The 21,638-nt window shown below is 33.3% G+C and overlaps 3 protein-coding genes across 3 annotated transcripts in view; 1 reads left to right on the top strand and 2 right to left on the bottom strand.

Moving 5' to 3' along the window:
* Positions 1-1,453: 1,453 nt before the first annotated feature.
* HELRODRAFT_184006 (hypothetical protein) lies at positions 1,454-2,271 on the top strand (the record flags this gene model as incomplete). The annotated part of the gene is made up of 2 exons (XM_009014021.1): positions 1,454-1,752; positions 1,989-2,271. The coding sequence occupies 2 exons, from the start codon at positions 1,454-1,456 to the stop codon at positions 2,269-2,271; spliced, it is 582 nt and encodes a 193-aa protein (XP_009012269.1).
* Positions 2,272-2,401: 130 nt separating this feature from the next.
* Positions 2,402-3,007, bottom strand: HELRODRAFT_184007 (hypothetical protein; the record flags this gene model as incomplete). The annotated part of the gene is made up of 1 exon (XM_009014022.1): positions 2,402-3,007. One exon carries the CDS (start codon positions 3,005-3,007, stop codon positions 2,402-2,404), a length of 606 nt encoding a protein of 201 aa, XP_009012270.1.
* Positions 3,008-5,438: 2,431 nt separating this feature from the next.
* The window catches only part of HELRODRAFT_184008 (hypothetical protein), a gene marked incomplete at both ends in the record, with an annotated part of 21,758 nt that continues 5,558 nt past the window's right edge, over positions 5,439-21,638 (bottom strand). The window contains 21 exons of the mRNA XM_009014023.1: positions 5,439-5,982; positions 6,411-6,679; positions 6,909-7,022; positions 7,338-8,775; positions 9,053-9,199; positions 9,513-9,787; positions 10,350-10,417; positions 10,684-10,781; positions 11,024-11,286; positions 11,486-11,603; positions 11,884-12,073; positions 12,827-12,923; positions 13,346-13,486; positions 13,663-13,910; positions 14,069-14,142; positions 14,597-14,892; positions 15,056-15,265; positions 15,420-15,520; positions 16,576-16,968; positions 18,972-19,022; positions 19,324-19,470. Coding sequence (XP_009012271.1) covers positions 5,439-5,982; positions 6,411-6,679; positions 6,909-7,022; positions 7,338-8,775; positions 9,053-9,199; positions 9,513-9,787; positions 10,350-10,417; positions 10,684-10,781; positions 11,024-11,286; positions 11,486-11,603; positions 11,884-12,073; positions 12,827-12,923; positions 13,346-13,486; positions 13,663-13,910; positions 14,069-14,142; positions 14,597-14,892; positions 15,056-15,265; positions 15,420-15,520; positions 16,576-16,968; positions 18,972-19,022; positions 19,324-19,470 — 5,282 coding nt within the window. The remainder of the gene's footprint in view (positions 5,983-6,410; positions 6,680-6,908; positions 7,023-7,337; positions 8,776-9,052; positions 9,200-9,512; positions 9,788-10,349; positions 10,418-10,683; positions 10,782-11,023; positions 11,287-11,485; positions 11,604-11,883; positions 12,074-12,826; positions 12,924-13,345; positions 13,487-13,662; positions 13,911-14,068; positions 14,143-14,596; positions 14,893-15,055; positions 15,266-15,419; positions 15,521-16,575; positions 16,969-18,971; positions 19,023-19,323; positions 19,471-21,638) is intronic.

Consider the following 21,638-nt stretch of genomic DNA (forward strand, 5'->3'; position numbering starts at 1 on the left):
TTAAAATACCAAAGTTTTAATTATGATTAAATTACCATTAAATATAGTTATTAATTGATAAATGACTAAATTTTATTAATAAGTTTAACAAGTTTGGTGCCTCTTGAAAATTTAATTTAAAAGGGGTGTTTTTTAACTTTAGCATTCCAAAGCCCTTGGTTGGAAAAACGAAAACAATTTGAATGAAAACGATGAAAAGTAAATTAATTTATATGATTAGAAATAATAAAACAATTTTTAATTTAATTAATAATTAAAACGACCTCTGCTAGCTTTAGCACAGCAAATAAATTTCTTCAAGTTTTTAACCAAGGGATCCAAAATTTCAATAGCTGAATCTCTATCTCTCAAATAAAACAGCATTTTTTATTATTTATTTAATAAATACTGATTTATTTTATTTATTATTTCTTTTGACTTTTAGTTTTTACGTATTATTCTGTTATATAATATAAATAATTTAATAATTATTATAATTAATATAATGGTTGGATTGGATATTAATGAATATATGAATAATATTTTATATTATAAAATTTATTTGTTTATTTTTAACTATTTGTTTGTATAATATAATAAATTATATTATTATTTATTTGTACATAGTTATTTATTAAATCAATTAATTTATATTTTTATAAATTAATTATTTTTACGGTCAGCTGTTCATGTAAACAAGCTTTTTTTAAATTTTAAACTTTAAAATTTGGTGCCTTCTTTCAAGGCTGGCCAAATAAATACTTTATTTATTGTTTTATATAATTACAATTATTTATTTAAGTAATAATTTATATTGTTAAAATATATTTGTTTAATTTACAATTTATGAAATTATTAGTAAACTGTTTTTAAATGTTTGATAAAACTACCAGATTTTTAATGTAAAAGTGTGATATACAAATATAGCATTTTAATGTGAATTCACGTTAGATTTAACAAATTTTAAATATCCTTTAATATCCTTAGATACATTAAAACATAAAATCGAAGTATTATGGGTGAGATTTATTTGAAAATTCGAATATAATAGATAAATGACTTCACCTCGACTATTTGGATAGAAATTTGTGTTCCATTGTTTATATCGCCTAGCGATAATTCAAGTATTCACTTAGAAAATTAAAAGACCGATCGGCGAATTAAAAAATCCGTTTTTACAGTTATAAAGTAGAATCTTAATGTAAAATAATTAAAATTTTTGAAATTATTTGACAATATATTATTGATAACCTTTGTCGTGATGTTACGTAGACTTTGGAATCATCGTTGTTTCAACAAACCAGCATCATTTTCAAAATTAAATTTTCATCCTATTTCAACTTCATCACGGTATTCATCGTCTGCCAATGCAGCTAATACTACAGATGCAAATACAATAAACACAAGTGAAATTAGTGAAAACGTACGTGTTGATGGCAATTATAATTTATCAGAAGAGGAGATAGAAAACCTAATGAACGTTTCGCGCATGCCCAAGCGATATCGCGATAGAATGTTACACGTCCTTACTCCCGATCCAAACGAGGTAAAACCGGATTATATCACAGCCATGTATCAAAAGCCAGCTCTGAAAAAGTTATTGTACGCTTGGTATGGTAAAAAGAGCGGAATAAATCCTGGAATATTATGGCCGTCTGTGGAAGAGCTGAAAGATATTATTGAGTTTGAGAAAGAGTGGGAGCCATCTTTGCAGGATATGTTGGCTAAGTTGAGGGAGGAAAGAGAATTAGAAATGAAAGAAATTAAAGAGAAGTTAGTGTAATTTATAATTAATTAATACAACAATAATTAAATTGAATATATGGCATGCAGTTAATAAATATATTAATTAAATAAAAAATTAGTTATATATTTAAGATATTAGCAATTAATCCATTAATATAATAAATATAAGTGCCAACAACTTACTATTCTAATCATATAAATTTAAATCTCCAAAATTTCTACATAAATTATAAAAATTAAAAAATAATTTTTTTTATTTTCAGAGAGAAACTTGTTGAGTCTCGACTGGCAAAGATGCCGCAGTACATCAAAGAATATCGAGCTAGGTTGAAAAAAGCCGAAGAACAGGAATTACAATTAAAAAAGAAGAGGCAAGTTCTTCTGGATGAGGCTCGAGATTATTTCGGATACCAAATTGATCCCAATGATCCACGTTTTGAGCAAATTAAGCTCGCTAAAGAAGAGGAAGAGAAAAAAATGATGAAAAAGAAGAAAAAAGAAGAAAAACTCTCTAACGTTGCTAAGTTCACTGGCTCCCCACACTAACAATAATAACATACAAATACAAAATTCGATACATTTTTTTATTTACATGCTAAAAAAACTAAAATCAAATTTGTTGCTTTTGATTTTGAAAACAAATAAAATGCAATTCTCGGTAGTCCCTCAATCCAGATCAACTCCAGCACTCCCAATATCCTTTCCTCAATCCTTGTGATCCGTAACAGACACACTGCCTGCTCCAATGCTTGTCGTCGTAGCACTGCTTGATGGAACTTGTGGAGCAGACCCCAAACGAACTGCCCCTGCATAGATGGCAGTAGTTATCACACGTCTGCCACAGAAATCCGGCAAGCCAGCTCTCCACGATTAGTGAATTGCATCGACTGAAGAGTGAAATTAGGCACTCTACAGTTGGAAATACCTCCCCATTGTATACGTACATCTGGCGAGATACGTAGAGGGTAAGTACGGTTAGGACTATGAGGATGGACCCCCTGATGACGTAATATTTAAACATGGACGGCTGCCCGCTCGAGTCGTCCTCGTCTTCTGAGTCACGTGAGTGTCGTCTGCCGCTGTGTGAACTTGACTCTTCATCCTTTTTATGATAACTACTGCTGTTACTACTACTACCATTATGACCGCTGTGGCTGTCTGACGATGATTGGGGTGAGGACGATGATGATGATGGTGATGAAGATTTCTCGTTTGTTGTGGCTTCTGTAGTAGCGGTCAAGTCGTTCCATACTAGAGCGAGAATGCGTCTCAGAGTGGCCATTGATGAGTAGGAATCGAAATTTAGTGAAATTTTATTTGCCTTGATAGCAATATTGGTATATTTTAAAATTATTATGTGTTGTATTATTATTATTACTACTATAATATAATATTATAATTAATTATTATTATAATTATTATTATTACTATATTATAATTATTATTATAACTATTATTATTACTATAATAATTAATGAAGTTGTAAGGATATATTGATAGTGATAACGAAGTAACCAATAACGATTAAGGTACTGTAATAATTCATTCAACAATGCTAATTATGATTCCGGGCACTTATTAATAATACGCTAGTATTCAGTAATTATAATGAATGTTTAATAATAATGAATGTTTAATAATAATGAATGTTTAATAATAATGAATGTTTAATAATAATGAATGTTTAATAATAATGAATGTTTAATAATAATGAATGTTTAATAATAATGAATGTTGATGAAAAAAGATAATAATATTGTGGAGTTTGTTTTTGTTTATGGGGATTAAGACGTAGGTTATGTATTTTTGTGTGTTAAAAATCTCGTCAGAAAAATTTTTTGTAGAATTTTTGACTGTTTTAAAAACCTCGGCAGACTGATGTTTTAGTCTAGTCTAGTTGAGAGATTCTATTCAGGACCAACCAATCAATCAATCAATCAATCAATTAATCAATCAATTAATCAATCAATCAATTAATCAATCAATTAATCAATCAATCAATCAATTAAACTCCTTATGTGGAATTTTTATTCATTCTTTAAATCATTTTTCATTAGCTGAAACATCTAACAGTTAGTTACAAATGACACAATGATAAAATATTTGAATATTATACGTACATATATATATATATATTATATATATATAATATATATATATATAATATCAAAAATGTTTAAAATAGGATAACCCCACATATATATGGATATATATATATATATATATATATATATATATATATATATATATACATATACGGATGGATGAATGAATAAAAAATAGGACGAATAGATAAAATTCGAACTGTAAAGGATATTTCGCTATGTTAATTTTATCTTGATATGTCTATTTGTGTTTGTCGGTTTGTGTGTGTGTGTGTGTGTGCCGGTGTGTGTGGCCCACACTGTGGGGGTGTGTGTATAGGTGTGTATATGTGTATACGTGACATGTTTGCAAAAAATATTACGTACAAGTTAAATGACAGAGGATAAAACGTTAAAATGTTAATTTAAAATATTCATTCATCTTTTATCGGTAAAAGTTAATGTATAGCGTAATGAAATAAAATATCAATCTCCAAATTGGACGGTTTATTAATCTATCAATTAATATATATATATCTATATATCATTCAACTATTTAATTAATCAACCAATCAATCGATCAATCAATCGATCGATCAATCAATCAATCAATCGATCAATCAATCGATCAATCAGTCAATTAATCAACTATCTATCTATCTATCTATCTATCTATCTATCTATCTATCTATCTATCTATCTATCTATCTATCTATCTATCTATCTATCTATCTATCTATCTATCTATCTATCTATCTATCTATCTATCTATCTATCTATCTATCTATCTATCTATCTATCTATCTATCTATCTATCTATCTATCTATCTATCTATCTATCTATCTATCTATCTATCTATCTATCTATCTATCTATCTATCTATCTATCTATCTATCTATCTATCTATCTATCTATCTATCTATCTATCTATCTATCTATCTATCTATCTATCTATCTATCTATCTATCTATCTATCTATCTATCTATCTATCTATCTATCTATCTATCTATCTATCTATCTATCTATCTATCTATCTATCTATCTATCTATCTATCTATCTATCTATCTATCTATCTATCTATCTATCTATCTATCTATCTATCTATCTATCTATCTATCTATCTATCTATCTATCTATCTATCTATCTATCTATCTATCTATCTATCTATCTATCTATCTATCTATCTATCCATTCATCTATCCATCCATCCATCTATCCATCCATCCATCTATCTATCTCTAAATGATAGGATTAAATCTATGAGTGAATGAATGATTAAAAGAAAGAATGAATGAATGAGTGAGTGAGTGAATGAATGAGTGAGTGAATGAATAAGTGAATGAATGGATGAATGAATGGATGGATGAATTGATGAACGAGTACAGACGAAAGAATGAATAATTCAATCAATCACTCAATCCAACCAATCAACATACATATCAATCATTTAATTATTTGGACAAGATGCATGCGAAATGTTCCCATTGCGCGAGGTTTGATAGGTATTATCTCCCTTACAATAAAAAGGTTCTTAAAAGTTCCTTAATTATATAAGAAAAATATTCATGGTAATCGAGATTAGATAGGTATATCCTCTAACAATTAAAAGGTTCTTTGATAGTTCCTTAATTGTATGGACGGGAGGCATACGGATTTTCTTGTTGCGCCAGATTAGATAGATATATTCTCTGACCGTATAAAGGTCCTTGTGGGTTCCTTATAGGCTGGATATCGTTCTTTCCATAACTTGATTCGCTGTTTAGATCCTCTCTAGAGTTATACTGGTACTGTTTTGTGTAAAGGTGGCGTTGTGGTTGTGGCTGTTGTGGTTGTAGCTGTTGTGGTTGTAGCTGCTGGGGTTGTTGTGGCTGTTGTCTTAAGTCAATTGATGGTTGATATGGGTAAGAAAATTGTTGTTGTTGTTGTTGTTTTTGTTGATATAGTTGTTTGTCGTCGCCGCCAATTGGCCGATATGGGTAACTAGCTTGTTGTTCGATTGTGTTGTTGTTGGAGAGAGGTCGTTGTTGCTGTGGTTGTTGTGGTTGTAGTGGCTCGGCTGTTATTTTGGGCTTGATCTCGTAAGTTACGTTGGGTCCGTAGATGAGAATGTCTTTCTTGGAGGGTATTTTTGGTAGAAAGGTCGCCTGGGGTACGCTTTTTGGCTGGTAGCTAGGCGAAAATTAATGATATTATGAACATTATTATTATCATCTAAAATCATCAACAGACAGACGGAAAAACACATACGCTCGCTCACTCACTCACTCACTCACTCACTCACTCACTCACTCACTCACTCACTCACTCACTCACTCACTCACTCACTCACTCACTCACTCACTCACTCACTCACTCACTCACTCACTCACTCACTCACTCACTCACTCACTCACTCACTCACTCATTCACACACATACACGCGCGCGCGCGCGCACACACAATAAAAAGATAAAAAGCGCGCGCTCTTATGTACGTATCTATCTAGATGCATGCTTAATTGGAGGACGAAAGAAATTACAAGAGATCAAATGGAAGACAAAATAGAGAAATTAAAAAAATTAAATATAAAAGCCATTAAAAAAAAACAAGAAACCAACAAAGGGTCATCGTGGAAGTCCCTATCCGCCACATTATGTATGAGGGACCCATCAGACGAGGTCGACCCGTAAGACTTATGGATTGGGTACTCCGTAACTCCCACGTTTTCGTTGAATGTTACTGTCTTCTTCATAGCGTTTTGTTGTTGTTGCTGTTGTTGTTGTTGTTGTCTGATGTTGTTGATGTTGTCGGCAGGGTTAAACTGCTGCTGTTGTTGTTGTTGTTGAAGTTTGATGGATGAGGTGCTCTGGAACCGCGTGCTGTACGGCTGTTTGGATATTTTGGGATAATATTTTGTCAAATTTTTTTCCAATTTTCAAAAATTGTTCTATCTTTTGGTGTCATTTCAAAAATAGTAATAATATCATTATGAATTTAAACAGTATCAGTGACAGTAATAGCAGCAACAACAACAAACAACAACAACAGCAACAGCAAACAACAACAAACAACAACAACAAACAACAACAACAACAATCGCAACAACAGCAACTCACCACCTCATTATCTTGTATTGCCTTATAAGGTTGCAGTTGTGGCTGTTGTAGTATGTACGTTGGCCGCTGTGGAAGCAAGTGTGAGCTACTGGTGTCTTCTCTGCTGAACGTTGTCTAAACGTATTCATAATCATGATTGAATAGATTATTATTACTAAATTAAAATTATGATTAAATTATAAAAATTATGTTTCAAGCATATTTTATATTGCAATATAAAATTATTTCGTTATATATGGACCCCACGAAAGATATAGCATTTTTACCGATTGAGCTAAATCGCATATCATTGAAAGATGACTATAACAAACAAAATTTTTTAAAACAACACAAAAAAAGTAATTAAAAGTTGAAAAATAAACGAAAATAGATAAAAAAACTAAAGAGAAGTTAAAGATAAAAGGTGTGAGGGTATAGATGTTGACAGACCCTTTGAAGCGTGTCAGCAAAGGCATCTTCTTCTTCTTTTGTTCTCCTTAGCCTCTCGTCAAACTCCACCTCAGTTATCAGTCTCTTCAGTTTCGTCTGTTCCTCCTGGCTCAAGTAAGGTTTGTTTTCCAATCTTTTTATCTCTTCCGTTCGTTTCATTTTTATTTTATTCTCTTCATCTTTTTCTCTCTGCTCTTTCTCCCAGGGCGATTTCAGTTTGAGGTCAGCCGGGGTTATTTTGGGTTTGCTTGCGGTAGGGGGCGGTTTTTTGGTGACGCTTGTCGTCGCAGTCGTCGTTGTTGTTGCCGCTTGTAGTGTTGTTGCTGGCAGCGTCGCCATGAATGTTGGTTTGTTGTTGGTGTTGCTGGTGATTTTCAACTGAGCCAGTTGGGTTTCTGGAGGTGGAGGTGGGAAATCTCTTTCCGGGGACAGGTTAGTGTTGTTGGAGATGGTGTTGTTGCTGAAATTAAAGTTGTTGACGTTGTCGTTGTTGCTCATGCTTGGAAGGTTGTTGTTGCTGAGTTGTTTCTTTATTGGAATTCCGGAATTGGCTACCATAACAGGGTATTGCTGTCTCGAATCGTCGAAACTCGATGAAATGTTACCGATAATAAAATCAGAACTGGCAGATTTCGGAAGCAGTTGCTGCTGGTGTGGTTGCTGCTGGAGCTGCTGCTGCTGTGGTTGTTGAACCTCGTTTAAATTAATCACTGTAGTTTTGGCGAGGCCTTTCTTCAAAGTTCCATCTTTGAGGGCATCATTTAAATTGATCGTCTGGTTCAGATTGATGCTGTTATCGTTGTTATTGTCAATGTTGATTGTTGTCTTGGTTGCAATACCTGTTGGAGGAGCTTTTGGAAAGAGCATCTGGGCCGCATAGCCTGGGGTCCTGTTCTGATTGGTTGACATGGCGGAGGCGGGTCTTGCAAATTTAAGGTTACCCTCTCGCTGTTGGTCGATATTTTTTACCTGAACGCTGAAGGGCGGCTTGAATTGAGTTGGCTGATAATGTGATTGGCTATCTACTGAGCTGTTTAATGATTGGTTGTTGTAATTCGCAGGGTGATTTAAATCTAAAGGCTGCTGTGATTGGTCAGAAGGATTTTTTTTAATTTGTGCCAAAACATTTGATTCGTGTTTCAGGCCAAATTTGTAATTGGACTTATTAAGATTGTTTAATTCAGTAACACTTTGTGAGTTGTTAGCGTTATTAATGAAAACACTATTAGCATTGTTGGTGTTGTTATTGCTAATGTTATTATTAATGTTATTATTGTTGTTGTTGTTGTTGCCTAGACCGCCTCTGGTCGCATAAACATCCCTGAAATTGTAATCACTTCGACTTGACGATATTGAGTTAGTGAGTGATGAATCACGCTGATGAGAAATGTTGATGTTGTTACTGTTGTTGTTACTGTTGTTGTTACTGTTGTTGTTACTGTTGTTGTTGATGATTATTTGTGGTTGTTGTTGTTGTTGTTGTTTGTTAGCAGACAGATCAGGTGCTGTATAAAGTAATGATTCGAAAAAAAATATAACACTGCGATGTGTGATTAATTCAAAAATACTTTCAACATGTGATGAAACAACTGACGTCATCATCAGTATAACCATCAGTATCATCATCAGTGTAACCATCATTATCATCATATCATCATCGTCGTCGTCATCATCAAACATCACCATATATAAAAAAAAATCCCCACAAAACTAACTAACAACCCCAAAAAACCTCCAAATCAACAACTCCAAACTGACCTTCATCCTTAGAAACGAGGGCCTCAAGGCCATGATATAGCGCTGCCTTTTTAAGCACCGTCAACTTAACGACATCATCAGTTTGGCTCATTATCTGGGCAGCTCTGGTAGGGGGATGAAACAAAATTAGAAAAAAATGGTCATTTCTAATGTAATGAAATGAGTTTGGATCTGAAAAACTAAAAAATTAAACCAAAAAATAGTAACAAAAAAAAATTTGAAGGAATGAAAGAATGAATAAATGAACGAATAAATGGGTGTAGTCATATCGGGTAATAATAGCAAGATAAATTGAATGAACGAAGAATTGAGCGAACCAGTGAAGCAGCGAATAAATAAATGTACGTACGAATTAATGAATGAACAAACAAACGAACGAACGAACGAGTAAATGAAAGAAAACAACAGGATACATACTCTCCCTGAGAAACGTTAACAAGACTCGTCCCATTAACATTGAGGAGTTGATCGCCAGGCTCCAATCTCCCATCTCTGTGAGCTGCTCCGTTCTGCACTACAGCCTTTATATAGATGCCCTTACTTTGCTGCTGGTCGCCCTTAGCGGCTACGATACTCAAGCCGAGACTGTTGTTCAACTTACTCAGGAAGATTTCAATCAAGTCTGACGTCTGCTGCTGCTGATGTAGCTGCTGTTTTAGCTGCTGCTGCTGTTGCTGTTGAATGTCATTTTCCTGTTTGGTGGAATTTGTTTTTTAAAATTAAAGAGTGAAGATTGAATGAAAGAGTGAATGAAAGAAAGAGTGAATGAATGAAAGAGTGAATGAATGGAAGAGAGAAGGAACGAATGAGTGAATAAACGAAAGAGTGAAGGAATGAAAGAGTGAAGGAATGAAAGAGTGAATGAATGAAAGAGTGAATGAATGAACGAATAGAGTGTGAATTAATGAATCAATCAAATAATATATAAATGAATGAATAAGCCAACAAACAAACAAACAAACAAACAAACAAACAAACAAACAAACAAACAAACAAACAAACAAACAAACAAACAAACAAACAAACAAACAAACAAACAAACAAACAAACAAACAAACAAACAAACAAACAAACAAACAAACAAACAAACAAACAAACAAACAAACAAACAAACAAACAAACAAACAAACAAACAAACAAACAAACAAACAAACAAACAAACAAACAAACAAACAAATGACAAATGAGTGATTGAATGAATAGATAAAAGCAAGAATGAATGAAAAAGACAAAAAAAGTAAAAAAAAATCTGACCTTTTGAACTTGCATATGAACGCACCAGGAACCGGAACTTGTTGGATTGATGACGTAAGTGGCAAGCCCTGGTGGTTGTGATGATGATGATGATGAAAAACGTCAACAATAATAATAATAATAATAACAACAACAATAATAATAATAACAACGGTGTGTTTCGAGATTATTAACGATTTATTTTCACTCTGTTATTAACTAACATGGCCGTGTGTAGTTCACCAGGAAACTGACAACAATAAAAAAATAATAACAACTACACAACAACAGCAATAATGATGATGATGATAATGATAATAATAATAATAATAATAATAATAATAAAAGTAGTGACCTTGACCGACAAAACCATCCATAAACTCCAAGAGACCTGACGGAATACCAACAGTCGTTTCGCATGCAAAGCCATCTTCCGGAAACATGAAGGCCAGCCTTTGAATGAATGGAGGAGTGAATGAGTGAATGAATGATGGAGTGAGTGAATGAGTGAAGGAGTGAGTGAATGAATGAAGGAGTGAGTGAATGAATGAGGGAGTGAGTGAATGAATGAAGGAGTGAGCGAATGAACGAGTAAATGAACGAGTGATTGATTGATTGAATGAATAAAAAAAGATGGTTGAAAGAATGTGAATGAACGAATGAAGAACAACACAGCCCAATCAAAGCACAACAACCTTATATCCATGGGCTCGTCAACAGATATATCTACCCCTTCGTTAATAATGGTATAGTCCACGTTATCGGCAGCAAACTTAACGCATTCTTCAATGAGCTCACCGCTGAGAGGGGGTTCAACTTGGCTCGGAATGTAATTGGATAGAATGGTACGTAGTTGGAGTGAATTTATTGTGTCGCAAGACGTGCTAACGACTTTCCATAATGGTGATGATGATGATGACGACGATGAGTTTTTGCTGCAAGTTAGTAAGTTGCAGAGCTGTTGTGGTGATGATGATGATGGTGGTGATAGTGATAATGATGGTGATGATGATGGTAGAAATGATGTTGTAATGGTGATTTCATTGTGGATGTTTATGCACATAACTTAACGAATATTTAAGATACAAAAACGTAAACAAACAGCCCAAACAAAAAAACAAACATACAAACAAACACCATGATAACCAAAACCTTACTTGCAAAATTTTCACCATGTGACACTCTGCGGCTAACTCTAGACCGTGCTTCTCGGCCCACCCCATAACATGCCCCAACCTCATCTGCAGCTTTTGCCCCCAGTCACTGGTACACAACCTGCATGCGTGTGCGTGCGTGTATGTGGACGTGTTTGTATGTGTTGTACGTGTTTGTATACGTGTTTGTATGTTTGTGTTTGTGTATGCGTGTTGATCATTTAAGGACTAGGCAATTGAAAAACCACCAACCAATGAAACGAAATTGTTTCGAGACAGCACAAAACCAAAAGCAAAGAGATATCCAACAAAACACCTTAAAATACCAAAAAAAACAACACAAAAACACCAACCAACACCTCTAGAATACCGAAATACACCCACGAGACAGCGACACGAACCTCATATGAGGGTTAAGGACGAGGCAGTTGAAGAGCCATCCACTTATGAAGCGGAAGAGCTGTGAGAATATCTGGATGGTGATGGTGGCATTAACCCTGCACCTCTTCAGTACCGACATAGCCAGCGTCAGGACGTGCAACACATTTCCAACTCGCGGTGTTGCCTGCCTGATCACAAAGTCCTCCACAACTGTCATTATTATTATTATTATTGTTGTTGTTATTATTATTATTATTGTTATTATTATTATATACTTTAAATTAATAAACAGTGTTATTAGCTGTTGTTATTGTTATCAGTGTTATTGCCTAATGCTATTTTAAATATAACTTACACCCATACACTTGTCATTGGCAATGGGGATGGGTGGATCGTACATTTGATCATTTTTATTCTATTGATTATTTTATTCTATTCATTTTAACATTTTAGTTACAATTTATTATCTTAATATCTTATAGTTTCATTGTGTCGATTGGATAAATAAAATATGTTCACATTATTATTATTATTATTATTATTATTATTATTATTATTATTATTATTATTATTATTATTATGTTACTATATACGTATATTTTTGTCGTTGTCATTACTGTCGTTGTTTTCATTACCAGTATGCTACTAACATACACACACACGCATACACTTGTACATACCTATACGCATTCATACACGTATACAAACAAATACAACACGCACGAGTGTACACAAACAAATAAAACACACACATGCATGCACACACACACACACACACACACACACACATGCATACAACTAATACAACATACATACATTTTGAGAACGCTTTTGAGATACTTAATCTATAAGAGGCGCTATATAAATAATAATACATTCACACACATAAACAGACAGACAGACGGACAGACAGACGGACGGACAGACAGACAGACAGACGGACAAACAGACAGACAGACATACCGTCTAAATCATCCTGATCGGACAGGGTACTAACAAATGCTACCAGGGTTTGCTCCAGCTCTACTTGCAGGCAGTCAATGAAAAACGAAAATGACGACTGAATGACGAAGACGTCATTATTATAATTATTATTATAATTATTATTATAATTATTATTATAATTATTATTATAATTAATATTATTATTATTATAATTATTATTATAATTAATATTATTATTATTGTAATTATTATTATTAGTTTTAAACGTTATCAGCATCATCTTTTTGTAGTGATAATAATTAACTGTCATCGTGATCGTCACCCTTCATTCATTCATTCATTCATTCATTCATTCATTCATTCATTCATTCATTCATTCATTCATTCATTCATTCATTCATTCATTCATTCATTCATTCACTCACTCACTCACTCACTCACTCACTCACTCACTCACTCACTCATTCATTCATTCACTCACTCACTCACTCACTCATTCATTCATTCATTCACGATCATCACAATCATCATCAGAACCTGCACTGCATTCATCAGCATGGTTCTCGAACTTTCAGTCGCCAGATGGAGGAGTTGATGACGATCGGATTGAAAAAAATTCAGAAGCTCCGTAGAGTTCGCCAGCCAGAATGATAACAATGGCGGGTTGCTGTTGTTTGCCTGAATGAATGAATGAATGAATAAATGAATTGATGAATGAATGAATGAATGAATGAATGAATGAATGAATGAATGAATGAATGAATGAATGAATGAATGAATGAATGAATGAATGAATGAATGAATGAATGAATGAATGAATGAACGGACGTTCGTTGGTGTGTTCGCACACCAACCTCAACAACAGCGGATATAGATTCAGCCATCTTGTTGGCGACGCCACTCAATGACGTCACCGCCAGCGTGGACGATGGTGATGATAACGATGACGACAACGGTGATGATGACGATGACGGTGGTGGTGGGGGTAATGATAGTAGTTTCGATCTGGCAAGCATGTAGAGAGTGAAGGCTGGCGACATCTTGAATTGCATCGTGGCGAAGTTTATCTTCGTCATACAGTAGTCCAAGAATAGATCCTCAACTGAATATTATTATTATTGTTATTATTATTATTGTTATTGTTATTATTATTATTATTGTTGTTGTTGTTATTATTATTGTTATTATTATTATTATGACTATTATTATTATTATCTAGCGTCAAATTTACAAAAAAATAATATAAAGGAGCTGACCAACCATTGCCTCTGAGAAAAAATGAAGCCGGCAAAACGTCTGCCACTGACGATTGTTGTAGTAGCTGCTGTGGCGTTCTGTTTAATGTCGTCGTCACCATAATTATCATCATCATCATCATCGTCGTCATCATCATCATCATCATCGATGCAATCATCATCATCGTGTCGTCGTTGTTTTCATCATTGTAGTAACGAACCATCATCGACATTAACAAAATTTGAAAAAGATATTAATTGTCAAATTAAAAGTTTATTCATTTATTCGTTCATTCATTCATTCATTCATTATTCCACCCAACTTTTCACCTTCCCAATCATTCATTCATTAATTCATTCATTCATTCACTCACCCATTCATTCATTCATCCAATTAATTCATCCAATTAATTAAACAATCAACCAACCAACCAACCAACCATTCGTTTATTCATTTACTCACTCACTCACTCACTCACTCACTCACTCACTCACTCATTCTCACTCTCACTCACTCACTCACTCACTATAAAATCAAAAATTTATAACTCACAAAAACATCTGATTATTATTATTATTATTGATGTTGTTGTTGTTATTATTATTGTTGTTGTTGTTGGGGACCGTAGTTAGGACTTGCCCATCGAGGTCAAAGGTCGTCTCAAAATCTTTAATACTCGAGGACTTTGGCGACAAACTCGATGTCGGTGACGTCATTTTGCTGTTGTTGTTTACTTTTAAACTATTGTTATTATTCTTGTTTACTTTTAAACTGTTACTAACGCTGTTGTTGTTGTTTGCTGTTCTCAAGTTGTTTATGTATTGTTGTTGTTGTTGCGGTGGTGGTTCCTGTGAACAAAAATAATATAAAGAATGATAAGGGATAACAAATACCTCACAACACCACGCACATCCCTAAAATCGGCACATCCCTAAAACACGCACATCCCTAGTAAAACCACACCCACAATATTAAAAGCAACCTTCAGAACACACCCATCCCCTAACTAACTTTCTCTCGCATAGATGCGTCCACAAACACGAAAAACAAACTCCGTCCCAACTGTACCACCTCATTATTATGCAACTGGGTTGGGTTAAAAACTCTCTGACCTTCTATAAATAGCAACGCTTCGTTCTGATTGGTCGGTGCGATCCACGTGACTCCGCCCATTGTTCTGGTTATCGTGCAGTGTTGGGGTAAGATGTCCGGGGTGTTGAACTGGAAAATATGGAAACAAATTATATATTAAAATAATTAAAACACTTGTTAAAATTATATTAAAATATTTAATCTACATCACGCACGCACACACACACACACACGCACACATAGACACGCACATGCCCACACACGCCTGCACACACACACATACCTGTATGAAGGGTGCATTAACAATTGGAGGTCTCTTGCTGCCAATCTCGACCATGCCAATGGAAATTGGATATTTTGGTGAGTTTATGGTTTTTCTGCCATCTGGTGACGAAATTATTGTTATTATTATTATTACTATTGTTATTATTGTTGTTATTATTATTGTTGTTATTGTTATAATTTATATTATTATATTGTCAAACTTTGATGGTAACTTTTTGTGTTCTTAGTAAGCTAAATTAATGAAAACTAATAGACAGAGGGAGAGAGAGAGTTAGAAAGAGAGAGAAAGAGAAAAAGAGAGAGAGAGAAAGCGTGAGAAAGTGAAAACGACCGATTTAAAATTCGAAAGAGTAATCCTTGTAATTAGCTTAATCAATGAATAAATAAACAAATGAATGAAAGATCGAAAGAAATGAATGAATGAACGAATGAATGAAAGAACAAATAAATGAAAAAACAAATTTGTGAACATATCAATAAATTAATGAGTAAATGAATGAATGAACGAATGAAGCAATGAAAAATCAATAAAAAGAAAGAGTGAACAAGCGAACGACTTAACTGAAGAATAATCAAACGAACGAACGAAAGAACGAAAGAAAGAAAGAACAAACAAACGAAAAGATGAACAAATGAAAGAATAAAAGAGAAATAGTCCAGATTGATTGATTGATACAATACATATTGTTCAGCAGTTTAGTTAGATCTAAGCTACAGTTGTTTAATATAGAAAGTACCTCGCTTACGGTCCCTTATATTTAATCGAACCAAAAGTTCAACAACAATTCAAATATGTTTAAAATTATCTCATAATAAAACTTAAACTTAATATAATAATAATATTATTATTATTATTCACTGATTCTTTCTTTCTCTCTCTCTCTCTCTCTCTCTCTCTCTCTCTCTCTCTCTCTCTCTTTCTCTGTCTCTCTATCTCTCTGTCTCTCTCTTTCTCTCTCTTTCTTTCTCTTATTCCGTTTAAGATTATATATATCTAGATATTTACTTGCTATTACTTACATTATTATCTTCATATGTTGTTGATTTCATTGCAATTGTCGTTTATTAGACTATTATAAAGAATATAATAATAATAATTATTATAATTATTATTAGTATTGTTGTTGGAATAATATTATCGTAATATATCAAACCTGGGCCGACTTGTAACAAATAGGCATGGTTTTGTTGTTGTTTTTGTTGTTGTTGTTGGGCAAACATTAATTGCTGTTGTTGTTGTTGTGCTAACAATAATAACTGGTGTTGTTGATGTTGTTGTTGATCAGTACTGGAAAAAGAATCAGCGTAACCATCGTAACTGTTGTTATTATTGTAGAGTTTGTTGTTCAGCATTCTGTTGTTGTTGTCGTCGTCGCTGTTGTTGTTAATGTAATTGTGGTTGGTGTAGTTGTTAATGTAATTGTTGTTGTTGTTGCTGTTGTTGTTGTATTTTTGAGGCAAAGAACTAAAATTCTGAACGGAGTGTAGGGGTTTTCGTTTCTTTGGGGCGTCTGGGGGTCGTAGTCTTAGGTGGTATTTTATCGTCCCTGTCATTATTATTATTATTATTATTATTTTTATTATTATTATTATAATTATTGTTATATTATATTATTATTATTTATTTATGTCTATATTTGCAGTTATTTATGTTTGTATAATTATAGTTACTAGATATTGTGCTGCCAAGAAATCACCGAAATTTGTCAAACAGTAAGCCTCGTATTTTATATACTAGTAGAACAGCATAGCAACAATAACAACAACAACAACAACAAAACAACAACAATAACAACAACAACAACAACAAAACAACAACAATAACAACAACAACAACAATAATAATAACAACAACAATAATAATAACAACAATAATAATCGTGATATAAATAATAATAATTATAATAATAATAATTTAGAATTATGACTGGTGTAATTGTTTTCATGCCGTGCAGAATGACTAGTCGTAAATAAAATAAAATAAAATAAATATATAAGTAGAGATGATAATAATAACAATAATAATAATAAGTAAATAACAATAATAATAATAATAAATAATAATAATAATAATAATAAGATGAGTTATCAAAATGTGAGAAAGGTTTTTTAAAAAAGAATGTGCGAAATACAGGACAGTCGGAGTCATTTAAAAATGTAACTTCAATCATTTTTCCCGAGTTTAAAAATCAACAACTGCAGCTACTGCTACTACCACTACTACTACCACTACTACTACTACTACTACCATTACTGTTGTAACATTCTTCGATACAACTGCTTTTATTGCAGCTATTATCACTACTACTACTACTACCACTACTATTACTACTATTACTACTACTACTGCTACTACTACAGCAACTACCGATACTATTACTACTACTAAAAAAGATACTAATAAAACTAATAATAACATGCACTCTCTTTATGTAAAAATAACACTAACATGCAACAACAACAACAACAATAATAATAATAATAAAATAATAATTATAGTAATAATAATAATTATTATAGTAATAATAATAATAATAATAATAGCATGCTCTGTAATGTTTGACTTACAGTCGTTCATTAACGCCATGTATTCGATTGGACAATAATTTTCATCTTTTGTGAGAAAAAAAGAGATTCGGATGAAAAAAAAACTGAATGAGTGAATGAATGAGTGAAAAAATGAATGAGTGAAAAAATGAATGAGTGAATGGATGGATGGATGAATGGATGAATAGATGAATAGATGGATGGATGAACGAAACACACATTAATACAAACGCGGGCGCGCAAACACACACACACACAAACGCATACACACATTCATAGCCACAAACTATCAATACAACAGCGAAGTGTCAAGTTTCATTAGAGCTCAATAGAATACAAACAAAACATACATATGTACAAACATAAAAACATATATATACAACTATACATACAAACATACACATATACATACATGCCTACATACATACATACATATGCATTATTTAAGATTTCAAGTTTCAGTTATTGATGTTTACTATGTTTTGGTGTAGTTTGTTTGTCTTTCGCGTTGTTGTATATTATGAGTGTGTTTGTACGTGCATGTGTGTTTGGGCTTGTGTGTGGTGTGTGTGTGTGTGTAATACAGATACTCATAAAAAATACATATATACACAAAAACACACACGTATTCACGTTTATGTTATCGTTATCTAGGAGTTTAAAAAATTTATTGCTCTTTTTATCTAAGTAAGTTTGGCTGGTAGGTCTCTCTGATTTACATTCAGACTCAACTGATATTAAACATTTGACTTTGTTTAATTAAATAAACACTGTTGCCTGTGTTTTTGGTGCTTCATTCATTCAATCAATTATTTGTTCGTTCGATCGATTGATCGTTCGTTCATTCAATCAATCAATCACTCGCTCACTCACTCACTCACTCACTCACTCACTCACTCACTCACTCACTCATTCTCACTCTCACTCACTCACCTTTCGACTGAGGATGTTGAAGTAATATAGAGAGAGGACACTCATCATCATCCATCACTCTCTCTCTCACTTCCACTCCACTGCTGCCGCTGTTCGCCATGTTTTCTGGCGGTATGAAGACCTGAATTTAGGGTGTAATTAATGTGATAAATTTGCATAAATTTGCATAAATTAGTGATATACGTTTATATATCACATTATCACTATATCATTATATATCATTTTAGATAATAAACTCAATTCCAGCAGAGCATCCAACAAACCAATCAACCAACTAAGCAGTCAGCCAGCCAATCAGCTAACCAACCAACCAGCCAACCAACCAACCAGCCAGCCAGCCAGCCAACCAACTAATCATCCACCCAACCAGCCAACCAACCAACCAACTAATCATCCACCCAACCAATCAACCTGAACGAGACAAAACAACTCCGGATCTTCCTTTTCGTATCCGTATTTATCTAGCGCTTCTTTCACGATGTGTCCAACTGTATCGTTCACGGATAGCAGCAGAGTTTTATACGGCACGTCAGGCTTTATGGAATGGCCGTAGATTTTCAATGTTCCGCCTGTTTATTGTTGTAAAAATAATAAATAATAATAATAATAAATAATAATAATAAATAATAATAATAATAAATAATAATAACAACAAAGTTAATGGAAAACCTTTTTTTTCAAAAATACCCGCTCGTGTTTTGCTAAGGCTTTCGATAATGTACCGCAAAAAAGTTTGGCCTTTAAATTAGAAACAAGTGGAATCACAGGAAACAAACTCAAATGGGATTCCAACTGGTTACAAGATAGACGGCAAAAAGTTGGTGTTGGAGGGAGTTTCTAAAACTGAAGCAATGTTACAAGTGGGGTTCCTCAAGGATCCGTATTAGGACCGTTGCTATTTGTAATATACATCAGTGATATTGATCTAAGAATAAAGTCTAAAATTTCAAAATTTGCAGATGACACTAAATTATGTGCAGGCGATTTGCAGCAAAAAATATGCAAATGGGCAGAGGATTGGCAGATGGTATTCAATACTAACAAATGTGCAGTCATACACATGGGAGCGATCAACAAGGCAGACGTATTCAAACTTGGAGAGACACCACTAAAAAATGTAGAGGAGGAAAAGGATCTAGGGGTAATAATTCATCGGAATGGTAAGGTAGCGTGCCACATGAAGACAGGTTAAAAGTTTGTGGATTGACAACATTAGAAAGAAAAAGAAGAAGAGGAAATTTGATTCAGGCATACAAAATCATCACTATGAAGGAGAATTTGGAATCAGCGAAATTTTTTGACCATTAAGATGAACAGTAAAACAATGCTATGTTGTATAGACATACGCACGTACATGATTTTAAGCAGCCAAGCGTTTTGTAGTTAGCACAGAACACTTAACTTTATCAATTATATACCTCTCAAAGCAAAACTGTTAAATTTATAATAATAATATTAAAATAATAACAATAATAATATTATCATTATTATAATTATTATTATTATTTTAATAAGAGCAATATGATATAATGTGAATATCGAATGACTCTTTAGAAATTGAAACCGTGCGTGTGGAACCTATTGAGATGTTTTATGTTAATGATTGAATGAATGATTCATTTGTTCATTCACTCATTCGTACGTTCGTTCTTTCATTCCTTCATTCAGTGCTTTGTTCATTTATCAATTTTTTTTATTAGTTAATTCACTGCATTCATTCGCACACACTACCTCCATTCATTTATAAGTTTCTCGTTTATTTATTTATTCATTCATTCATGCATACGTTCATTTATTCGTTCATTCGTTCGTTCGTTCATCCATCCATCCATCCATCCATCCATCCATCCATCCATCCATCCATCCATCCATCCATCCATCCATCCATCCATACGTCCGTTCGTTCGTTCGTTCGTTCGTTCGTTCGTTCGTTCGTTCAGGCAGATCATTGCCATTAACTTAATCTGGTGTGGGTATGAGATGCAAAAACGTCTCACTAATCTATTATTATTTCTATTATACTTCTATTATTATTACTATCATCATCATTATTATAAATAAATAAAAAATTATTATTATTATTTAAATTTTTCTCTTTTGAAATCACTTTTGTAATTCAATTATATTCATTCTGAGCCTGCAATATAAGTAAGATGATGATGATGATTATGATGGTGGTGGCGGTTGTGATGATGATGACGTAAGGATGGTGACGATGACGAAGATGACGACGATGCGAATTATTCAAATCGTTCTAGTAATAAAAAAATAAATAAATAAATAAGGACACGTCTGAAATTGAAATAGCTGAATATTTGAAATTTTTTCAATGGCCCGGATGTGTGAGTGTGTGTTTGTATGTGTGTGTGTGTGTGTGTGCGTGTGCGTGTGTGCGTGTGTGCGTGTATGTATATTTTGGAATATTTTAATAAGATGCAATTACATATTATGCTAATGAGAGAGATAAGGATTCATGCTGATAAGATGACATTTGATAGTCACGACAAATAAACATTAACATATGTACACAAAAACAAACACACACACACACACACATACACACAGACAGACAAACACAGGCAAACACAGACAGACGGACACACACACAGGCAAACATAGACAAACACAGACAGACGGACACACACACACACACACACAAACAAACACAGACAGACGGACACACACACACAAACAAACACAGACAAAACGTGCTGACCATTAACACCGTCTCCATCTT

The sequence above is a fragment of the Helobdella robusta genome (assembly GCF_000326865.2).
Source record: "Helobdella robusta unplaced genomic scaffold HELROscaffold_128, whole genome shotgun sequence".
In the NCBI taxonomy this organism is placed as follows: domain Eukaryota; kingdom Metazoa; phylum Annelida; class Clitellata; order Rhynchobdellida; family Glossiphoniidae; genus Helobdella; species Helobdella robusta.